We start from the raw sequence: 22414 nt of genomic DNA on the forward strand, positions 1-22414 counted from the left end.
ACGGACTCTGAATGAAACCCTTTCTTCTCGTCACAGACACAGCCTGATGCAGATGTGCTGGCAGTACAACCCGAAGATGCGGCCCACGTTCAACGAGATCATCGAGATGCTTAAGGAAGACCTCCACCCCTCCTTCCAGGAGGTCTCCTTCTTCTACAGCGAGGAGAACAAACCCCCGGAGAGCGAGGAATTCGACATGGACTTCGAGAACATGGAGAGTATACCACTGGACCCCTCATCTTACTCACAGAGGGAGGACAGCTTTAGCAGAGACAGCGGCCCCTCCCTGGGCCTGCGGGGCAGCTATGAGGAGCACGTGCCCTACACACACATGAACGGCGGCAAGAAAAACGGGCGAATCCTGTCTTTGCCCAGATCGAGCCCGTCATAACGTTTCCTCATGTTTCGGCTTTTTGCATCGTTTTGTTTTCTTTTTATCATGCTGTCTGTGCAGAGGCCCTTAAAACACAAATCTCAGGTCGTCTTTTTTTTTTTCTTTCTTTTATTCTTTGTGACTTCCTTCCCGCTGCCAAGGTGCGGCGTTCTGGATTCAGACATTTTCTCCCGAGATCCAGACTGCTGCCTGCTTTCGTCGTCTCCTTTGTTTTATTTCTCTTTTGCCAAGTTTCCTGATTGATGGAGAAAAAAATCTAAATCAAAACTGTGAATATGAACCTCTGATGAGCAAAAGCTGCTGCGTCTCCCCTTCCCAGAGTTCTCTTCTCATAGCCCCGCCTTCCACAGCTGCCCTTCCCAGAGTTCTCCTCTCATAGCCCCGCCTTCCACAGCTGCCCTTCCCAGAGTTCTCCTCTCATAGCCCCGCCTTCCCCAGCTGCCCTTCCCAGAGTTCTCCTCTCATAGCCCCGCCTACCCCGAGGATTCTTCCACGGCTCTTTATTTTTTTAAAGTGAAAAACCTTTTCAGATCGTGGCCTTTTTTTGCTAGTGGCCTGCAAAACAAAGATAAGTGTCTGCGAGTACCTGTCTGTGTGTCCCGAGCGCTGACTGTAACGGGTCGGATCCGAGCGACGGCGCGCGCTCTCTGCTAAGAACAAACGGCATTGCTGAGTGGAGGCAGCGCGTGGGTTTCTCTCTGAGAATTCCTGACTTTACGCCACTGGGTCTGGTGTTTGGTGAATGAGTAATTTATTTACTTCCCTTTACTTCTCAGTTCTCTCAGTTTTTACTTGGATCCTTTTTTTTATGACTGAAGGATATTTAAACAGTTATGGATTGGACAAATCTGCTCCTCAGACTGACCAAAAGCTGCTGCTTTCATATATAGTGGAGATATCTATATATATATATATATATATATATATATATATATATATGGGTGTCAATATTTTATATATAATACATGCAACGTTGAATTTTTGTACATAGTTATTTTTTTTCTAATGTCTTCATCTGATATATATTTTTTCTGCAGTTACAGTGTTTGCTTTGTTTTTATTTTTATTTTAAAAGTTCACACACCCAATACAAACAATCTTTTCAAATTAAGTACTTTTGACAGCATGATCAGCTGGGGGGCGCTAATTTGGGCAGAGAGAGAAACGGAGTGAACAGTGAGAGGAGGGAGTCACCGGTTCTAACGTGAGGTCTCCTCCTCTGTGAATATCCTCATATATCCTTGGTGAATTTCTGTATATGGAGTTACGGATGATCTGAGCTGGCTGACGAGATGAACCAGGTCTCTCTGGGTTTCTCTGTTAGATTTATCTGAGGGTTAACTGAACACCTTTTGGAAAGTTTTCAATAGTTCCAAGGTAATGCTGTCAAGAGTGCGATGCCCAGAGAGCTCGGGAAGTTGGATCACAAAGCATGTAGTTGTTTGTTTAGTAGGAGCAAGAAACACTGAATTCTTAAGTGTAGCCATGAACTTATTTCTCACAGAGCTGAGTCCTCTCTCACCTGGGCTTAGAAACTCCATCACTGTGTTCATAAGATTGCACCTCACCAGCTGATCCAAACTGGAAGCCAATGGTGAGCTTCTAGAAGGGCCAGGCTAGTGGGACACCATCTCTGAAGACTGTGCGTGTGTCACGGGGCTGGATATAACTAATACATCGTATGATGCGGTTTAGCTAGACCACTTGGTAGAGATGAAAACATTCCACTGTGCTCTCTCCGGATTTCCCAACTAAACCCAACGTCTTCACAGCATGTTGCTTGGTGTGGTAATCGCTTTGTCTGGTAACTAAATGATCATTTTGAGAAGTTTGTCTCCGTACGATAGACTAGACTGTGGGCTTAACTATCTTGCCAAATACAGGAACAGTGAAGGCCCTCAGGGGAAGTGACATCACTTCTGCATGTGTGTCTAGATGACAGTGCCTGAGTTACCAGAACCACAGATTCATTTATTAATTATTTTCCCTTGTCATAACAGTTCTGGCTTTCATTTTCGCTTGTTTTTCACAGCCTTATTGAGGTTTAAAGTATGTGTTCCAGCCCCTGTGTTGTGTCTTTTTCATGCAGTCTGAGGCAAGCTGATCGAGAGCAGGCCACACTTTAGCTCCTGTCTGTTCACTGCTGTCCAACAGTATTTAGGTAATTCTAGACACGGGTTTGTATTGTTTATTGGTGAACATGCAATTTATTAGTGTTGGGAAAGAGAATGATGTATCAGGAATCAGCAAAGATTAGCCAAACATGCTAGTATTGCTGATGGTGAATTACATTACCAGGTTCAGGAAGCGTCCTAATTGCTAACACGAAGCTAGCAAGACTGAAAACCCAGCAGTTAGCATTACTAGGCTAGCTTTCATTCATTATCAGTTTTAGCATATTTGGCTCAACTCTCCCTTTAAGCTTAGCCAGTACCACCCACTGGTGCAGTTGGCTTTATACTTTAGCTCCTAATATCACCAGTTAACTCTACAAAATCTTGGTTCCCAGACCATGTTTACTTTTCTCAGTGTCACCGGCTACTTCTGACATCTAAGAAATAATGAACATTATGAGGGTGAAATGCTCATGAAATTCCTCTTGCTGTATGCAATTTTCTACCATATCTTTAAAATGGCAGATATTTTATTTCATTATAGTCATTAACGTATAAAACCCTGCTAGCTTTTATCACTTTTTTTCCCCTCACTATTAAAGGCGGGTAAATCTGGGTCCCCTACGCCCTCTTATGTCCTACCACAGAGAGAGATACAGGATGAATGACTTTAACAGGCAGTCTGTATAGTAATGGTAATTTCTTTTATGTTCGGACACAGTCTACCTCAGTATTTTTTTAACAATATTGCAGAGCTGTGTGTGTCTCTCTCCAGTGCCCATTATTTCACTAATGACATTCAAGAAAGTTGTTCTAATCATCCTCAACCACGTCGGTTGGAGGGACTTTGTCACATGCTTTGACTAGAGGTCCTCATAATTCCAAACTCTTAATATTTAGGACACCCTGGACTCTGATAGATTCTATTTATTTATGTATTTATTAAAGATGTTTTGCAGGGGAAGAAAAGCACAAATGAAGATATGGTTAATCATAAAGTTCCACTGATTTTCATCTTTGGTCTGTCCACATTGATCCCCTTAGCCATGAAAATGGGACCTGAAATCCATGATTATGTATCCCTGCGTGACGATGAATTAATCGCAAAACTCCCTATGACCTTGCTGTTAAACACACAAAAAACACAGAACATGTATTTACACTGTTTGCAGTCCATTCAGGCGAATTTGTGTAACTTCTTGCCTCCGGCTCCGTGCTGTAGTCGGGTCTTTTTCTGGATTTTAAGCCCTTTGTTCCCTACTGTTCTTGAATCAGCTTACTGCTGTAGGCCGGGGGGTTTAGAGTGGACCCTGAAGGCAGAGGACGTCTCTTTTGAAGTTTGGTGGTCAGCTGCCAGTTTTCTGAAAAGCTATCGATCAGTTAACATTCTTCTTTCAAATGGTACCCTTAATAGAGTTTAGGCAAGGAAAGGTGGAGAGAGAGCTGTTCTCATAACAGTGATCAACAGACGATTTTCCCGTCAGTGTAAGCAGTCTTATGTAAATTAGCGGTAATGTTGATCTTATTTATATAACGCCTAATATATGTTAAACAACCCTAAACAAATCATAAAAATTGGTTTGCTCAGGTTGTATTTCTTGTCAATTAGTTTCTTGTATTTAAGTGGACCCAATACTCAATAATGTGCAGCCCCCCCACAACACACCTGTTGATGTCAAGATTGAACCCTAGCTTCCCTCTGTTCTCCCCAGTGTAATTTTGATGACATTTTATCCTTTGCTTTTCATATACATCAAGTGTATTTTTTTTCTTACTGTGAAAATTGAGAACTGTTGCTAACGTTTTTGTTGGGATTGGGGAATATTAAGCGTGCATGCCTCCCCCAGTGCATGGGTGATCTAAACGAGCTCGTCTAGGACAATCCTGTGTGCCAAAAAAATAAAAATGAATTTCTGTTGTTTTGTAAATTGAAAATCTCGGATCACAGAATTCTCAGGGAGGCATGGGCTGGGGGTTGGGGGGGGGTTGGGAGACAGGGTTTGCTCTCTGCCTCTTCATGCTGGAGAACATGGTGAGCTCCCTCTCATGGACGCCAGATGTAAGTGAAAAGCAGGGCAGATAATGTAGCCAGAGCCCTGCTGTCCCATAGTGCCTTGCATGAACTTGAGCATTTTTCAAACCAAACCCAGCCATCGGACTTCCTGGACCAGAGAGTTCCCCTCAGCCACGGTGGAGGTGACCGTGGTGTCAAACGTCCCAGAGTATTAACCCACCTTACAGACTCAACAGACTTTCATGTTTTATTTGTGTGAGATAAAGGGCGAACTAGAGGTTAAAGCATTTTTTTTTCTGCTTGGCTCAATATTACTGTATTGGTATATGTGAATGATATTCATGTTTTCTTTTGTTTGTTTTTTAAGAAGCTGAACTTGTCTCTGCTTGGAATTGCCGTGGCTTGCTTTGAGTGTCTGAGGTATCAGCCCAGCCAAGCGAGTGTCGTTTTGCCATCAACTCTATGGCTTCTTTATATAGTCCCCAGCAGATTTACTGAAATAGTCTTTTTGCAAGAGAAAACTGGGGAACGTGTGGATTTTTTGTATCACGTACTATTTATAGAAAAGGAATGATCACTCTAGTGTACTGTAAATAGCAACAGGTTCCCCACAAAACACAAAGCACTTAATTTACATAAATTCAACTTTAAAAAGAGAAAAAAGCAAGCTAGCAGTGCATCACAGGCTGACGACGAGGCATTGTGTGTATTTTATTGTTTTAAAAGAAAAAAGTATTACATTTAGAGATGTTCGTTTCTATTTTTTTAGCCAAAACAAGGAGGGCAAATTTAAAATACTTTTCTGACTGTAAACTTTTGCTATTCTTGTACATTGAGATTTGCCTTACTGGTGTATATAACTTTTTTTGGAGTGGAAAGTGTGCTGTGGTTTTGACATGGAGCAGCACTTTGGTCTGGATGTGTGAGGTCTCGAGTGTGACTCGCGTGGTCTCACCCCGTGCTCGTCTGCCATCGCCGTCGTTTCTCATTTTCATGTACAGCCACTTATTTGCCATCCACAAGAATCACATGAGTCACATGGTCATCATTCTCCCTCACCCGCCCACCCTGCGTGATATTTGGTTTGTTCGATATGAAAACAATATTCTCTACTCGACAAATACACAAAGGTAACCAACAAAATGAATGTTTGAAGCGACCACTGCAGTTTCACAGAGGACGTTGCTGCCATGATAATCTGCAGTTATGTCCTGTAGATATCAAAACTTGGCCAGTTGAACCGGTAAGCGTGTTGCCGAGTCCAGCTTGCAGAACACAGACTGCATGTCACTTCACTTCTGAGTCACATCTCAAGACAAAACAACCCCGCCTGACGCAAACATTGTTTACACACAGGTAACTTTGGTGCACGTGTTGGACTGGAGTGTTTGGTACTGGGTCGCGGAGTTGTGATGCATGGTGACGCTGACCCCTGGTTTGTCCTCCAGTTGTAGTGGGGTGGCGTGGGGAGACGACCCCACTGCCTGTTATCTAGACTCCAGTTTCTCAGCACACGTCACACTCCTTTGAATGCTGTTGGTCTGTTTCCTCTCTTTTGTCTGTGCCCTATATTGCGATGATGTACTGATGTACGAGATATGCATCATGTGTTACTCTGTGACACTGGTGAACACATGCACGTCGGGTTTTTTCTGCCCACACACTACCACAGAAACATCACCACTCTCATTGGGTTCTAAGTTGTGCCATCACCATCGCATCGCATGCACACTGCTGTGTGTGCATGTGTGTGTGTATAAAACGGCTACAATCACATCCTCCAGAAAAAAAGAAAAAAAAAATTCATGTATAGGATCAAAAGGTGCCATGATTAGCTAGAACCAATCGACAATTTAGTTTTTTCGAGGAGAGCCAAGCAGTGATGTACAGAAGAATGATATGAAAATAAATCTTGCTGTGTGTAAATTATTCAACAATTAACTGTTTATATAAAAGATTATGAATAAAAAAAAACCTATTGGAGAAAGTGGTTTGTGGTTGTGTTTTATTTCTGCAGGTAGGTTACTGCTTTCGGTCTTAGATCTACATGTCCAGGTCCCTCGGTGGGCCAACCAGTAGGCACAACGTTCATCTTTTACAAACGGTTGCACCCTGTGTGTGTCATGCTGGTATTGCACCACTTCCTAATTCGTATTTTCTCAGGTCATTCTCACGATGCGCTGTGTCATATCTGCACTGTAGCTGGCGTGTGCTTGTGGTCTTGTGTTTCAGCCCTTTCTGAAATGTAGCAAACTTTAAAATGCCTGGGCAAAAAACCCATTAAGGAGAAACCTCCCGTTCTTGAGTGAATGATGACATAAGAAGATTTTACCCCCTCGCTCGCACTTCTCCCTCTTCTGCTGGCTGCTACAGAAGAGATGAGCTGCTAAACCATATACAGGAACGGGTAGAAGCCACCGATTTCCTCTTTGCAATCTGCAGTGGTAACGGAGCACATGCTTGCAAGCAGCTTACAGTCCTTCTCTTAAGAAGAGCCACTTCGCCACACTTATTCCCAGCGAGTCCCACTCACTGATGGTTTTCTCGCCGCCGCGTGGCACCGGGCACCCTGAGGAGGGACGGCGTGCGCGGGGAGCTGTGAGCGCCTCCTCGTTGCACCTGTGGGGAGCGGCAGCGTCTCTCTGTCACTGTGGCCAATGGAGCGTAGCAGGTGGGTTTCGTTTTTGCTTTGCTGAGGGATGAGGGTGCCGTTTGTGACTGTGCTGCTCGGTGGGGGGTGGGGGGTGGGGGGGGGGACGGAAGCTGGTGGAGGAACCTGAATGTAGCTGACGTGCTCTGCTGACCAATCTTCACTCCGCAGATGGCAGCAGACAGGGTTGTAGCGCGGGCCTCCTCTGAGTCCAGGACTCGCTCCATCTGAAGTTCATGTGTTTTTGAAAAATGGCCCTCTGGATTACTTCATGTGAATCTACTTGAAGAAAGGTCAAAAGGTGAGTGTTTCGCGTTTAATCAGGTGTACAAGCTTGCTTTGTGACCTTGTTTCTTCTGGACATTGTTGTTTTGTGGACCATCATGTCATGTGATCAATCTGTGTGCATGATTTGTTATGATTTATTACATATTGGACCCGTCTCTGATGAACAGAACAGAAATGGTCTTGTTTGCCCTAATTGCCGCTTCACGTTCTGTTGACAAAGATTAGAGAACCGCACAGGCACAGTGTGTTGCTTGGGTAGTCAAGTACAGTCTTAGCAGCGCACCTTTGACACACAGCTGTGGCCCTCGTCGTGAAGATCTCAGCCCGGTTGGTCTCTGGCGTGTGGAGCGGAGCAGGTTTACTGTACCGTGTTGCTCTTGTGCCACATCTGCTTCCGTTCGTTGTTTATCTAGTGGAACCTTCACTTTTGGTTTCCAGCGCTGATGTTGAAGACGAGCATCTTTCGGCTCCACTTACATGAGCTCTTGAAGGATTTAATGAACAGGATCAGCAATCGGGCTATTTTGGGTTCGTACGGTGCACTGACGGCTCGGCCACCGAGTTGCACTTTTCTCTCGAGCCAAATTGGTTTTCTCTGAAATTCTTCATCCCCGGCCTCATTCTGTCATTGCAGGTCCAAACGCCGGCTCTTCTTCCCCTCTCTTCCCTGCTCTTTATTATGCATCATTTTTCTACATCCCGAATAGCTGCTGGCCCCCACTTCTCTTCCTCCTCCTCTCTCTCTCTCCCCCCCTCTCTTATTCTCTTTCAAACCCATTTGCTGCCCCCCCCACCCCCCACCATCAGTAGTGCTCAGCCCTCTTGAGTTTGTCTACCTCTGGTTTGGACCGTATGTTCACTCAGTCCCCGGCTGCATCCCTACTCCGAGCTGCCTGCGGTGCTGTCCGGTTCCCCGTCTCCTGCTTGCACGCGCTCTCTGTAGGTTCCCCCACCAATGGCTGACTATCCCCTCAACAACTCCTGGCCCTCTTTCTCCAAGTTCTGGATGAAACGATGGTCCTTCAAAAGAGGTAGAACCAACCGATTTTCTCCACTGCTTTGAGTGGCCTATCTTGGTTTTCCTGAGGATGTATTTTTATTTCATTTGAGGATATAATTTCATTTAAGTTACATCCTAACAGCTGTCAACAGGAGTCTCTTGATTTTATTTAATGTATTACTGTTTCTTGCTTAGTAACTCTACACATTAATACTTTCTGGACTTTCTGGAGTGTTGGATACTTAAAAGTTTTTTAAGACTTTACAGTATAAGTCATGTGAACATAATATTCTCTAGACAACATACTGTCTTTAGAAACGAGCTGTAGTTTTTTTCGCACAAATGCAGTTTGTTCTAAATGAGCGAAGCTTAATCGACGCGGTCGGTTCGAGACTTTACTTGCATTATGTCTGTATATCGCCGTGTATATCGGAGTCTATGGTTGTGCATCAGCCACGACCCAACAACATGCTGCAGCGTGTGCACGCGCGTGCGGGTTGTAAACAGGTGTTTCTGCGTGTAGGTCGCGTGCAGCGGGCGCGTGGCTACTTTGAATATAGCGGTGTGGAGTGCAGAGGTTTCCACTCACGCGCTGTTGTGGTTGTTATAGTCCACTTACTAATATATATATATAATATATATATAACTGGATATTAACTCAATTAAACCTCCTTCGAGAGGATGTGACAATAGCGTGTGAAACAATCAGATGGCCACAGCTGTAGATCCACTTTCTGTGGACTCTGATGTGTCAGTGTCACACAGTGATGTGTGATCTCATTTAGCAAAACTCACGATCATACCCGATACTAAATAAATATACGTCTCAACAAGTAAGCGCATGCAAACTGTGTGGCGCCTTTTGGTTTAGCCGTTCACGACGTATGGTGGCAGGATAACCATAAAAGGATATTGGATCATCCCAGCCGTCATGGCGGCAGGTTTACAGTGTGATGTGGGTACACACTCCCTGTGGGACACCGTCGTCGTCTGCAGCCCTCTGCGATTTACTTATGAAAACAGCTACTGTGGTCTACCGTGTACTGTTTAAACCGAGCTTTGGCTCGTTTGAAGGAGTGTGTTCCCGGCGTGTGGCTGCCGTGAGTCTGGTTTATGTCTTCCTCAGGGTTCTGAACATCACGGTGTTCCCGACAGGAGGAACCTCCCCGGGGCTGGACTCGTCCTACTCGGTCTTGTCTCTTACATAACACCACTCATAGTACTGACGGGTATACACCGCTTTTCTCAAGTATTTCTACAAGTCATTTGGGTTTTGGAAGACACTCGGGCCTCTAAATTATACAATGACAATAGTGCGAGCAGGTGATGTATAGCTTAATAAATACATGTTATGTGAATACATATATCTTTTTAACGAGTAAACACCCAGGTCTAGCAAACGTTAAATGCTGCGGTGACAACCAGCGTGCACCGGGGGTGTGTGCGAACCGCCCCCGCCCCGGCCCCGCCCCGCCCCACCCCAGCCACGCCCCACCCCAGCCACGCCCCGAAAGAGTTCACCGCTGTGCGCTCATTTCCTATAATAAACAGCAGATAGCGAGAACACCTGTTAAGTAAACTGGTACTTCCGCGTTACTGAATAATGAATGTTTACGTTTTGGGTGCCTTGCTACAGGCGCTTCTACTTTCAATTAATTCTTGCGTTGATTTGCTAGTTTGTTGTGATACCGGGTCTAACAAGAGATAAGGTGTGTGGAGATTGTGTGGGTTTATAAGACAATAGTTGGACGTATGTATTCCAAACCGTAATAAAATGATCACTATCTTTTGTTACCGGCCAATTATCATCATTAATAAGGTAAACATATGTGTGTAAATTAAAGGTTTTTCAACACAACTTTATTGATGCCCTGTAAATAAAGTGATGGTCGTGCCAAGGTACCGTGATGTACAGCTTGGTGATTTTTGTTCTGTACAGTGTATTCTGTGGCCCACACGGTTGCACAAACTTAAATTGCAGAAGGTTCTCCTGTTCAACAAAGAGAGGTCATCAGGATCGAAGCTGAACCAAACGGCCTTCTGCTGTCTTCTGCGTCCTGGAACATGTGGGATCCATGAATCTGGTTTCAGTCACGCTGATGCACCTCGTCTTTTGCAGGCTCAGAGTACAAGCCATGCGCTCTGTCAAACCGAACGATCTCCGCGACCAGCTCTTCCTCATCCCTGTCTCCATCCTCTATCGCGGAGGACGTCTTCTTTAGCGGTACGCCCAACGACAAGGTGAGTCACTGCCCTGCTGACTTTGTACGAACTTTTAAGAGCTTCTTTTTTATTAACCATATTGTGCTCACCTGTTTAATTTTCCTTTTTTGAAGAGTTAAAGTTTGCTAAAAGAAAGTGTAACATAGAACCTGTGTAACTGTAATCTTGCTCCCTCAGAACTTTGAGTGTTCTGGTCAAGACAGCAGTGTGGAAGATCTCCTCGACCTGAACTCCTCTTTGCGCGACTCTGAGTATTTCAGAGACCTGCACGCAGGACCTGGAGTGGATCTGAGCCCCTCTGAGAACCAGCTGTCCATCCTAATCACCCCCGTGAGCGAGAGCCAGGACACTCCCCCTTTGTTTACTCACCCCGTGCCAAGCTGTGACCTGTACCACCCACAGCGCAGCGAGATGGTCTCACAGTCACACGGCAACATCGACCTTCTGGCGGATCAGGCCGACACGGTGGCTGTCGACCCAGCGGTGTGTGCAGATGAGCCTGGGCTGAAACTGGAGGGTGATCCCAGTATGGAGAGTTTCCCCATCCTGGTGAGGTCCATGTCCACCTCACGCAGACACAGCTGGGACGTGCCGCTGTCTCCCATCGACCTGGGCAGGAGGTGAGACTCAGGACTCAGAACCACAGCACAACTTTAGAACTTGAGAACCACTTAAGTCTTAAGGCCATTGGCTGTAGTTGGGGTTGGGGTGGGGTAATTATTTGTTTGCATGAAGTAACATGGAGCTATTGTGAAAATGAGGAACTACTGCATACACTACTGAATTGACACACCCAGCGGGTGCAGTTGCTCCATATCAGCCTGTTTAAAGAAGCAGTCTTGCTTTAATCTGATGAAACTGTTTCTGTATAGTTGCTGCATGAATCTGATAAATGTTTCTGTATAGGGTCATGGGAGACCATAGTGTATCAGAAACTTCAGAGGTGTTAAAGTAACACAAACTTACTTTTGTGTGTGTGTGTGTGTGTGTGTGTGCGCGTGTGTGTGTGTAGGTTTAGTCTGGACACCGCTAGCGTTGACAGTGATGTGGACAGAGAAGATCCCAGCAGACTACAGTGTTCTCACCTCCCCTCCTCGTCCCCCTTCCAGAGATCCGTGGAGGAGCTGGATACGTCTGGAGCAGCAGGCCGTGCTCAAACCACAGTAACACTCCCTTCAGCTTTTTCCCCAAACTGCTGGTGAACCGTTTGAAAGAATAATTTTGCAATAGCATAAATGCAGAGAAAAATCATCCTGAACAGTTCAAAGCAATTTCTTATTTATTGTTGATTTATTGAAGATGATTTAGGACTTCAGATAATCTGACTTCATTTCCAGCAACCATGTGCATATGGGAGGACCGTATATTCCAGGTCGGACATCCTGGCTACAGATGAGAAGACTCGTGCAGAAAGAGTCTCTCGCATTCTGGAAACTTCCAAGCAGGCTGCCAGGGCTTCAGGAGGTCGGTTCAGCTAGCATCAAACCCAGGGTATCTCCTGGTTGGTTCATACAGCAGATCGTTCATGTTGTTATGTTTCTCCTGCATTCGTACTGCAGACAGTACACTGCCTGGGACATATATCTGCACTGGGGGTTTGAGGTTTGTTGTATTGTACTATACTTTAATTTGTGCTGGACCTCATTGAGTGTACCTTAAGCTCATTAATAATAACTTAAATCAGCAATTTCCCAATTAACCCTAGATAATAACATTTTAAATATGGGGATCAACAGATTTAATCAAATTTGAATTTTTTTGTCAGACTGTTAAATTTGTATAATCTATAGTTTTAAATCTATAGTAATTTTGGAATTCTTTTGGATCCTCATCCCATCACATAATTTCTAAAAAATATTTTCACAGAAACATATAGTTCTGTGTGCTTTATGTAGACCGCATACAGAGAGGCGGGGATTCTTAAGATCAGTGTAGTGTTCATGAAAAAGTAAATAACATGGTAAATTATTATGACAAATTTTGGAGCTTATCCACTGGACTAAGATCCACAACAAAGAATTCCTGGATTATGAGATTATCTTGTGTGCCCCGTTCATAATTACTCTGTGACACAATATCAGCTTTGAGGGACAAATGCGTAATATTAAATTCCACAGAAGTGCACATTATGACGGGTCTGGGATCAGGCAGGTGGCAACTTCAGCTACTCTGGGCTGGGATGGGTTCTCACTGCTCTGTTTCTCACTGTCTCAGAGGAGAACGACCCAGAAGAAGGCCTCAGCTCCACAGAAGGACAGTGTCACATGTAAGTTCCACCAGCTGATATTCTACACCGATATGCTGCCGATAAATAACTCACTCTGTATAAGAGAGTCCACCAAACGCTGTGCATGTAAATATCATTATGCAATCAAACTCTCATGCATTTTAAAGTACGGAGGACTTTTTTAGCATAACGATCCCATCCTAGATGCCAGACTGTGGTGCCCCGGCCCAGATCATGAGTGGGCCCACGGGGCGTTGATACCAGGGCACTGTAGACGGGTCAGTGCCTCCAGTGTCCGTGGCTCTGATCTGGCCTTCCACAGTTTCACACGCCAGAGATCCAGCTTGGTCAGAGGCAACAGTTGATGAGCCAGTGTGTGTGGGAGGGTGTGTGTGTCTGTGTGTGTGTGTGTGTGTGTGTGTGTGTGTGTGTCAGGGGGTGTGTACATGTGAGGGAGAGAGGAAGAAGAGTTCAAATGTATATTTATAAGACAGCACCTAGTGCCGTGATCCACACACCCCCTACACACTCAGTCTCAGTGTCTTGTTTGTCTTAGGCTGATGGTACAGAAAGTTCTGCAAGAGCTTAAGCTGTATCATGGGTAAGTAAACAGAGTGGCGGGCGCCTGCTATATCGGGAGTTCTACTCCGCCCCTCCCCTTTCCAAAAAGAGCAGCTCGTCTCTCAACAACACAGACCGCAATGGCCGAACTCCACCTGAGTCTGGTTAGCATCTGCCCTGCCTTCCCAAAGGTCATCTGAAAGTATAATGCTTCACTTTGCTACCGTTCAAAGCACTGATGTTCAGACTGAGATGTGCTTCACCAGCACCAAAATAAAAGTCCTGTGATTGTGATCGCCACCCAAGTGTGCTACTAACACCGCCGTGTGGAAGGCCTAATGACACTCACGCTCTTACTCGCTTTCTGTCACTGGAGTCCATGTGGGTAGCATGTACGTACAGAATGTGTTTGGTGATGATCGGACGGCCTGTTTGATTTTTGCATGTACTGTTCCCAGAGCCAATCGCAGACCGTCGAACACAGACCGAAAAGAGTCGTCTGGGAGTGTCACCTGGTACGAGTTCCTCTCCATCGAGTAAGTTTGTGTGTTTGCTCGTGAGGTATCATCTCAGCCTTTGCTTTTACCCGCCACCCTGTTCAGCGGCAATACATTACAGAAAACCAACGCCGGGCAGAAACGCACACCGCAGCTTTGACTGTTTTGTTGGCGAACACTAGGAATGAGGAAGAGGAGGAGAGGGCGGAGCGGGCAGAGAAGGGCACCAGGGTGAAGCGCACCCTCAGCTCTCTGAGGAACAGAATGACTGGCTCCTTCAACAAGGACAAGGTGAGCGCGTGACGTCGGCTGTACTGTAGCACACACTTCCTCCGTACATACATCTCCCCCCCCCCCCCCCCCCCCGTCCTCCGCCTCGCATTTCCGAGAAATGCCACTGCAACTGTAGTGTCATTTGTTCACTGCTGTAACTTCCCCTTTATTATGTTTTTTTTCTTCACACAAAGGGGTTTGTTTAAGAATGAAAGTGAATGCTTCGTTCATCGTTTTACTGAGTTGCACATGTCACACTGATATTTGAAGCTAAGTAGAGCCACCCGGTCACGGTTCAGCCGTCCTATTTCGGTACCTCATGCATGTGTAGTTGCATGCTCACTGCAGTTTGCAACTGTAATTTAGCTTCCTATCAGCGCAGACTCTCTTTTTTGTTCCTTCTGGCAATAATATGCAAAGATTTAATTAGTGTTATATAAATAAAGCCTCTACTTATTCATTTGTGTCTTCTTTCCAGGGTAAGAACCGAGAAAGAGATCAGCAGAAAGAGAGGGAGAGGGAGCTGAAGGGGCTGGAGAAATCTCACCGCCGCAGCGCGATTGGTCGCACTAGTAATGGCCACCTGCTTGTCCCGGGTTCCTTCTCCAGCCTGGCCACGTGCTCACTGTGCGGCAAAACCCTGCAGAGAAAGCATGGCCTGCAGTGCGTCAGTGAGTACCGCACAGCCGCACACACCCGCGTGCACACGCATGCATGCATGTGCGCAAGACCCACCGCACGCTCCACGCACGGCCCGTCTCTGGCCACTGCGACCCTCCGTGAATCACGCCACCGTCACCCGGACCAGGCAGCTTTCACTCGCGCCTGTTGCTTTCACGTTCTCATCACATCTCGCAAGGCCGCTTGTGTTTATATTGGGGGGTGGACGAGGTGCAAGAGTCCCGTGTGTGTTAAAAATCCCTCTTGCTTGATTCTGATACCTTGTTATCCCAGATTAAGTTATCTATCCAATTATAATGAGTCACTGGTCTCTTTGGCAATAGGAATAGTAATAATATTTTTTGGAAAGAGGCAATATTAACATCAGTGTCAATGCACTGCATTTTTATGACCGTTTGGAGTCCAGAGCATACTGATGCATTTTGTTCCTCCAGTAGGGATGGTGGTGTGTCCACAGTGAACCTGCTTCCAGTGGGGGCAAACGATGTAAACATAATCTAAGTCATCTAGACTGAGTCGATCAATTTATAGTTTGTTGTTTGTGACAAATGATATTAAGGCAGAGAATCTTATTACAAAAACATCAGCGACACTGGAAAAACAGGTTATAAACTTCAAAAGTCACATCACAAAGTGCTCATTCAAGTCTTCGCAAGTTTAACAAACCATCTGCAGTACTTTTCTCATTCATGTACAGTTTCATAGACGTTTGTTTAAAGACAAGGCAACAAGTTCCTGTGCACTGTCTGTTCTTATATAACTCATGTCTCAGTTTAATATTGTAAACATTATTTATGGGGTGTTTTTTTTGTGCAAACAGGTTCTGCAGTAATTTAACGGTATAGGGTTAGGGTATGTGTTCGGGTGTGTTAGGGTTTGGGTACGTGTATACACAAATCAGATTGGTGAGCCCTTCTAGAGAAGGCTTTCATGTTCTTGTTTCTTGATACTTTTGCACTGCACGGTTTAACAGTTTTCCTACTCAACTCGTATCTAGTTGCATTCACCAAGTATTTAGTGGGTTAGAAATAGATGTGCTGGAGCTGGGCGTACTGTAAATGATTAGTGCATGAGTCCTCCTGGACGAAGTCTGTGAAGCGCTCATCTGGGTGAGGCAGTGCTGGAGCCGGTCAGACTGAGCGAGGGACAGTGCTGGTGAAACAGTGTTGGTTTGGCATGTAACTGCGTAGCCTAAGACAGGCTCTCCGTGTTTATGCAGTGTCTTGGAAGGTGAGAAAATCCATGAACACCGAGGAGCAATCATCGGTTCAACGCCATCGCCCAGCGTCTGTGGAATATTATGGATGAGTGTTTGAGTAGGATTGCTTACTAAACAAGTCGCGTTGATATATCTCATCAGGTTCCAAACTGCCCAGTCTAACCATAATCAGTCACACCGATTCAATAAGCAGACTTACAAAAGGAGACACGAAACAGAAAAGCTGCAGTGCACTAACTGCAAGTTGTGGACTCGTGTTCTCATTTAGGACAGCCAGGCGCATTTAAGGAAGTCAGAATAAGCAGTGAAACAGCTTGCATAGTGTAGGTGAATGGATGGACACACGTATGTGGTGATGGAGGAAACCAGCTGAGGGAGGTTGTCCTCCCGAGAGCCGTTGCTGTCTGGATGTGTTCCTGGAGCTCACCTGTACAGGCAGGTGGTGTGAATGTGTAAACAGCGTCAAGATCATGGGATTGATTCCTAAGAAGCACACATACCGTAATGCTGATACACGTGTTGCTCTGAGCAAATTAAAGTTGCTCTGGATTAAAAGGATCTATCAAATGCTGTGAACATTGCTAATTTACAATCCTGTTGATAGGCTCTTAAATCTGTAATATACCTAGTGGCATGTTTCAGAGATTTTGCATAAAATCTGTTTTCTGCTTTCACGTGGAACATAAACTGGTTAATTTTGAGGATTAAAAGGCAATTTGATTCTTCATCACACACACACAAACTCGTATATATGTATCTTCTTGAACTCTTTTACCAATTTTGAAGGACTCCAGGTCTTATTTAGGAGGGTCAGACACGCCAACGACTCTTAATTTGAACGACGGTAAAACTACGTGTTTCCGCTCTGATCACGTGTGGTCAAGTGTTCGTGGTCAGAATTAGTGTCCGACTGTCCCTTTAAATCTGCTAAAGTTTTTGGGACGCGCCCTTCCCACGTCCCACAATGCCCCGGGAGACGCGGGCGCACAGGCAGGCTGGCGGGGACGCAGATGGCCGCCGCACGACGAGCGTGTTCCCGTCGCCCCGAGTGTCCGGTTAGGACGGCCGGTTGACCCGTTCGGACCCCGCCGGTGTCCCGGGACTCACGCGAGGCCCCGTCCGTGTCACGACCGCAGCAGGTGCGTGTTGAGGAGCGGTTCCCCCGTCCTGGGTGCGACCCGCCCGGGCAGCGCGGCCTACGCGGGTCCCGGTGATGCACCGCCCGCCCCGGGTCGCTGCTCGGGGTTCGTGGTTCGGGGGCTTTGGGTCGGTTCTGGAGGGAGTTGTTCGACGAAGTCGCCGGTTCGGCGTCGTTTTGTAACTTCTTGCCCGGTGAGCTGTGGCGAACTGGCGCCCGCAGCACGACGGTGTTGTGCAGGAGTGTTTGTTTGTTTACAGGTGTTTGTTTACTTACAGGTGTTTGTTTGTTTACAGGTGAGCAGGTAGTTTAATCTTAGCCGCGGCGTGTGTTTTGGAGGTTGATATTAACAATGTTGAGTAGATAACGTAAAACACAGCTAGCTAACCAACTAAGCTGGACATAAAGTGAACTACAAGCCATACAAGTTTAAACGTTGAATTAAAACTAGTCAGCTAGATAAACTAACTTTTAGGCTGTAACTAAGAGCAGTCTCCAGCGACGTGCAGGATGGAGGAACTGGGCGTAGTGAAGGTGGAGATGTGGTGATGGATGGAGATGTGGTGATGGTGGAGATGTGGTGATTGGTGGAGATGTGGTGAAGGCAGATTCGTGCACCCTGTACATGTTACACTGGAGTCCGTCACCACCGAGCTCAGTGACCACACACCTGTGGTGCATATTTGTGAGAAAATACACGAAAAAGTACGTTTACACAAACGACTCATGAATAATGAAGTTCGTATTACTGTTACTATTGCTTCCTATAAGGAAAAGAGGCAGCGTTGGTCAGTCGTACTAAACACCCTATAGGCATTTATCAGTAGAAAGTACAAAAATGCAGAGTATGCAAAAATGGTCTCTGTGGTCACAGAATTTCATGGTCACATATTTTCGTCACACTGGTTGTCATGCGGTGTATTGTCACTCATACCGACAAGATTCAGTCAGTAAAGCTGGCTAGATTAGCAAAGTTAGGTGTTGTTCTTATCTCTTGTTGCTTTGCTGTAATGATTTAAGAACTAAGGCCGTGTCGTATAGGCTCATTTCTCATAAAGTGTATTGAAAACCATTAAAATTGGCAATTTTCATAGTTCTCTTGATTAAAAGCTGAAGATACCGTTCCCTCTCCAACATCATCCCTCTACATCGCATCTCGTCTCTCCCTCCTGGTGCACTTCAAAGTGAAATACACACTCCCCTTCCTGCGTCAGCGTTTCTCGGCGCCTCTGTGCACCAGACTGAGTGGTCACATGGTGGTTATTGTGCTTGGCAGGGCTAAGAGTCTCTCTGGTGGCACTATCCATTACATGTTGCTTCCAGCTCAGACGCACTAGTCTCTCGTACATGTTCCAAACAGCCACCGAGAGGTATTTGGGACCTCTGCATGTAGTTTCTTGAGTTGTGGTCTGATGTTCCCAGTAGATCTAGAATTGCGGTCAGTTTGAACAGATGTAAAGTGCACGAGGATGTTACTGAATATAGATTTATTTTCATGGCAGGGTTCAGCTCATGTGATAAAGGGATTATTAAACTCCTTGAAGAGCTAATCTGGTTTCGGTCTCAATTAAAATCCCTTGCTTGTGAAATAGGGGAACTCTGACCATCAGCTGACATTTTTGTATTTTGAAATGAATTTTGTAATGATGTGATCACTTTTGGTGTACTGTTGCCTAGTCTGAAGTGCTTGTTTTCAGCTTGTGAACGCGTCCCACCCTCGACACGTCTAAAACCCTAAAGAACTGTCACTAAGCTCTTGGTTGGTGGCAACAGAGAGTGTGTGCTGACGGAAGTGCTTGTGAAAATTCTCACTTCAGAATTGGGTTGCAGTGAGAAACACGCAGGTATGACTGCAGCACATGTGCCTTTCAGGGACAAATATATACAATACTGCACTTAGGATGGTTATTCCAGACACGTTTTCCCATTATCAGAGGGAGAAGCTGCCCTGAACCCGTGGCTTGTGCTGAGAAAAACGTCAAGTGTTGAGTTTGTAAGGCAAGCGACACTAACATCTCTGGTAATCTGTTCGACAGGCAGTCTTGGTCATCACACTAGCCGTGTCCCTGTTCTGGGTCAAGTTCCCTGTGTGTCAGCACCGTGTTGCCCTTCGTAGAGCTGCAGGTGACTCGGAGACCTCAATATCTGTCATCATCGCAGACGTGTGGTAGCATACGACGTGCTCAGTGACTCTTCGATGATGATGATCACATTTTTGCAGACAAACCTTGTATGTGTTTTGTAATAGTCAACAACAGAACAATAAAAATAATGAAGCAAACACATCCATAATTTAGCTAGTTCTCCTCTCTCATATTAAAGCACCAAGTCACATTAAACACAAGCTTTGCATCATCACACCAGTACCAAATAACATGTGACCTGTTTCACCAAGCATAAACGAAGCTGTCTGCAAGCACACATGAAGAGAATAGGTGTGTGTAACGCACTGCGACACGCCTGTATGACCGCATAATGAAACAGATTCCCTCCAGTTTGACTAAAGGAAATCCATGCTTTACTTATATATGCTTACTTACCTGTTCCATGAATCACACCAAGTGAACTTATGGTATTGTCACATTTATTTATATGGTTCTTTTTACAACACATGTTGTCACAAAGCAGCTTTGTATGGGTGTACGGGTCCAGATCCCTAATGAGGAAGCCAGGGGTGACGGTGACAAGGGAAAACTCCCTATGATGGCAGTGAACAGGAAGAACCCTTGTGCGGACCAAGACTCAAAAGGGAACCCATCCTCCATTGGGCGGATTGTACTGTAATCTAACTCTAAAGAATTAGAAGGGCTGATATCACTGGCTGTGTGTGTGTGTATGCTTGGTGTAGTATGAAACCGGCCGCCAGTCACCCACCACCGCTGTGTGGGGAGAAGGTCGCTGATGTAGATTTTTGTTCTTGCAGATGGCTTCCTCTTTTTCAAAAGTTGGCTTCTCCTAGTTTCTTCCTCAAACCACGTCGGGGAGTTTTTCCATGTCACTCTTGCCCTAGGTCGCTCTCATTAACAGAGTCCAGACTTCTCAAAAAAGTCTGCTGCAGAAAGTTTCAGAAGGATCTTGTGTGATTTATCTCACGGAGCCGGTGTGAAGACCATGATCGGTGTTGTGTGGGGGTCCGTGCATCTCTTTAGTAGCGTTTTACCTCACTGAACTAGCCTTGTTTACTGCTGATAGTTTAGAGTTTAGTATAGTCTATGTCCAGGGTGTATTACAAGCTTGGTCTTGTTTTGCCATATTCCTCCATGAACACTACCAGCAGGCTTTGCTTCTATCAGTCGTCCAAGTTTGGATAGTTGTATATTTTGACTATCTAAAGTGATCATAGAAACATTGATGTGACTTGATAAGTCGTTTACTGTTCTGGCTCAGTGATCATGACTAAACGAGCAGAATCTCTCTCTCTCTCTCTTCAGCAGCGAGTGAAAACTGGCCCACGCCAACTGCCCTGAGCTTCCTGCCGTGTTAAGCTGCTTATCTCTGCTTGGTTGGAGTCCCTACACACCTTGCTGGTTACAGTCAACCTATGACTGCGGTGATAAGCAGAGCTTTGTCACGCCGCCACGGGAAGCCCTCTTAAGGAGTTAGACTCCAGTTTTAGGCGCTGTTTTGTATTTTGTGGTGATATTTGAAAGCAGCAGCCCACCGCTTTGCGTCGCGTTGTCCCTGGTTTATTTTTTGGTTTCTTTAAAGCAATAATTTGATTTGCGCTCTGTAGAGGTCGCTGATAAACAGCTGCCAGTCACGGCCTGGCGAGCGCACCGAGCTACCTCGCGCTACCTCGCCGCGCTACCTCACCACGCCTTCCCAACGTCCTGACGAATCACAGACCAACCGCCAGCCTGACAGCAGCACTACAGCTCTGCGTTAACCCAGGGCTCACGGCCATGGGAAGCTCTCGCTTAGTCTCACACTGCAGCTAAGAATCTGTATGCACGGGTCTGAAGTGTCAGACCATCTGTGTTCCTGCATCTAGTTTTTGTAGCAGACGGACATTAGTAGATGGTAGTCCAATGCTTTGATGATAGACGTGTACCAGCCTATATTGTTGTAATATTTTGTGAATATAGAGTAGCAATGAATGGACTGAAGTGTGTGTAGTCTAAATCTTTCGCCTGGGAGCTTTCTGTGCTTCTGGGACGTGACAGATGTGTTTTATGTCCTGCTAACTCTCGACGTGGCTTCGCAACAGAAGGTAATTCTGTTGAAGGGTGGGAGAGTCCTTCCATTGTGATCTTTGACTGGTTTTATTAGCAGATTAAACAGTCGTTGAAACCTTATACCGGCCGCTTCTCTCCAACACACTTCCTTTGCAGATGGTTCCCCGTGATAACTCGAGTTATAACATTTGTGACCCATTTCACAGAGAGCAGACATGGTTACAGATTCTTATCTCTGCTGGGTGTCGTTCAAGTGAACTGGAGTGGGTGAGAGTTCTAGGTTTGAAGTTTGATCGAGAAGTTTCCCCTGGATTGTGTTCGGAGAGATCGAGCTGCCTTATCAACAGGGGCTGGACCAATAGGAAGGTGTAGCACTGTTCAGTGCCCCTGTTTCTTTTTGTACTAGGTATAAAAAAGTTTGTAAACAAGACGATTTCATTTGAGGTTTCATTCGGCCGATAAGGGGATGTACTCAGACGCCACTCCCCGCCATAAGTCTGTCGCTTCCGATGAGAGACCTTGTGACCGGGCCAAACTCCAGCTCCTGGGCCGTGAAGTGGCCTGGCAATCGCACCACAATCACGTTGTTGTTTGACACCCGGATGGATCACAGCTCGCGCACTATAGCCGGGCACACGCTGCAAAACTGGTTTTGAAACAGAAACCCTGAACCTTCTCCACCTGCCTCCTCCCCTTTGTCTGTGCAGACTGCGCCGTGAACGTCCACAAGAACTGCAAGAACCTTCTGTCGGAGTGCAACAGCAGTAAGAGCAAGGTGAGTGTCCGGTTGGCCGGGCCACGAGGGTTACGTGCCCACGTGTCCGGCCCGTCTGTTGGGCCCCAACCACTTCAGTCGTTTCATTAAGAGGTCCGGGACCCCTAACCTACATAAAGGAGGACTTTAGTGTTCTGTCATTTCTCAAAGTAAATGGTCCAAAAATTTAGTTTGCCACATGCAAT

General features: G+C 45.9%; 2 protein-coding genes across 6 annotated transcripts in view; both read left to right on the forward strand.

Annotated features, from left to right (window-relative positions):
- insrb (insulin receptor b) overlaps positions 1 to 6375 on the forward strand; it is a 30748-nt gene extending 24373 nt beyond the window's left edge. Inside the window, exon 20 of the mRNA XM_077023814.1 lies at positions 37 to 6375. Coding sequence (XP_076879929.1) covers positions 37 to 391 — 355 coding nt within the window. The 3' untranslated portion in view covers positions 392 to 6375. The remainder of the gene's footprint in view (positions 1 to 36) is intronic.
- A 1085-nt stretch (positions 6376 to 7460) lies between these two features.
- Positions 7461 to 22414, forward strand: part of arhgef18b (rho/rac guanine nucleotide exchange factor (GEF) 18b) — a 53172-nt gene continuing 38218 nt past the window's right edge. The window contains exons 1-11 of one of the 5 annotated variants that reach the window (XM_077023813.1): positions 7461 to 7473; positions 10580 to 10701; positions 10861 to 11303; positions 11696 to 11846; positions 12021 to 12147; positions 12898 to 12949; positions 13467 to 13511; positions 13930 to 14007; positions 14151 to 14259; positions 14720 to 14912; positions 22162 to 22229. In XM_077023813.1, the coding sequence (XP_076879928.1) occupies positions 11095 to 11303; positions 11696 to 11846; positions 12021 to 12147; positions 12898 to 12949; positions 13467 to 13511; positions 13930 to 14007; positions 14151 to 14259; positions 14720 to 14912; positions 22162 to 22229 (1032 nt within the window). In that variant the 5' untranslated portion in view covers positions 7461 to 7473; positions 10580 to 10701; positions 10861 to 11094. Of the gene's footprint in view, positions 7474 to 8324; positions 8492 to 10579; positions 10702 to 10860; positions 11304 to 11695; positions 11847 to 12020; positions 12148 to 12897; positions 12950 to 13466; positions 13512 to 13929; positions 14008 to 14150; positions 14260 to 14719; positions 14913 to 22161; positions 22230 to 22414 lie in introns of those variants that run through there. The other 4 variants (XM_077023812.1, XM_077023809.1, XM_077023810.1 and 1 more) reach the window with 4 other exon arrangements.

The sequence above is a fragment of the Brachyhypopomus gauderio genome, chromosome 12 (assembly GCF_052324685.1).
Source record: "Brachyhypopomus gauderio isolate BG-103 chromosome 12, BGAUD_0.2, whole genome shotgun sequence".
NCBI classification, from domain to species: Eukaryota; Metazoa; Chordata; class Actinopteri; order Gymnotiformes; family Hypopomidae; genus Brachyhypopomus; species Brachyhypopomus gauderio.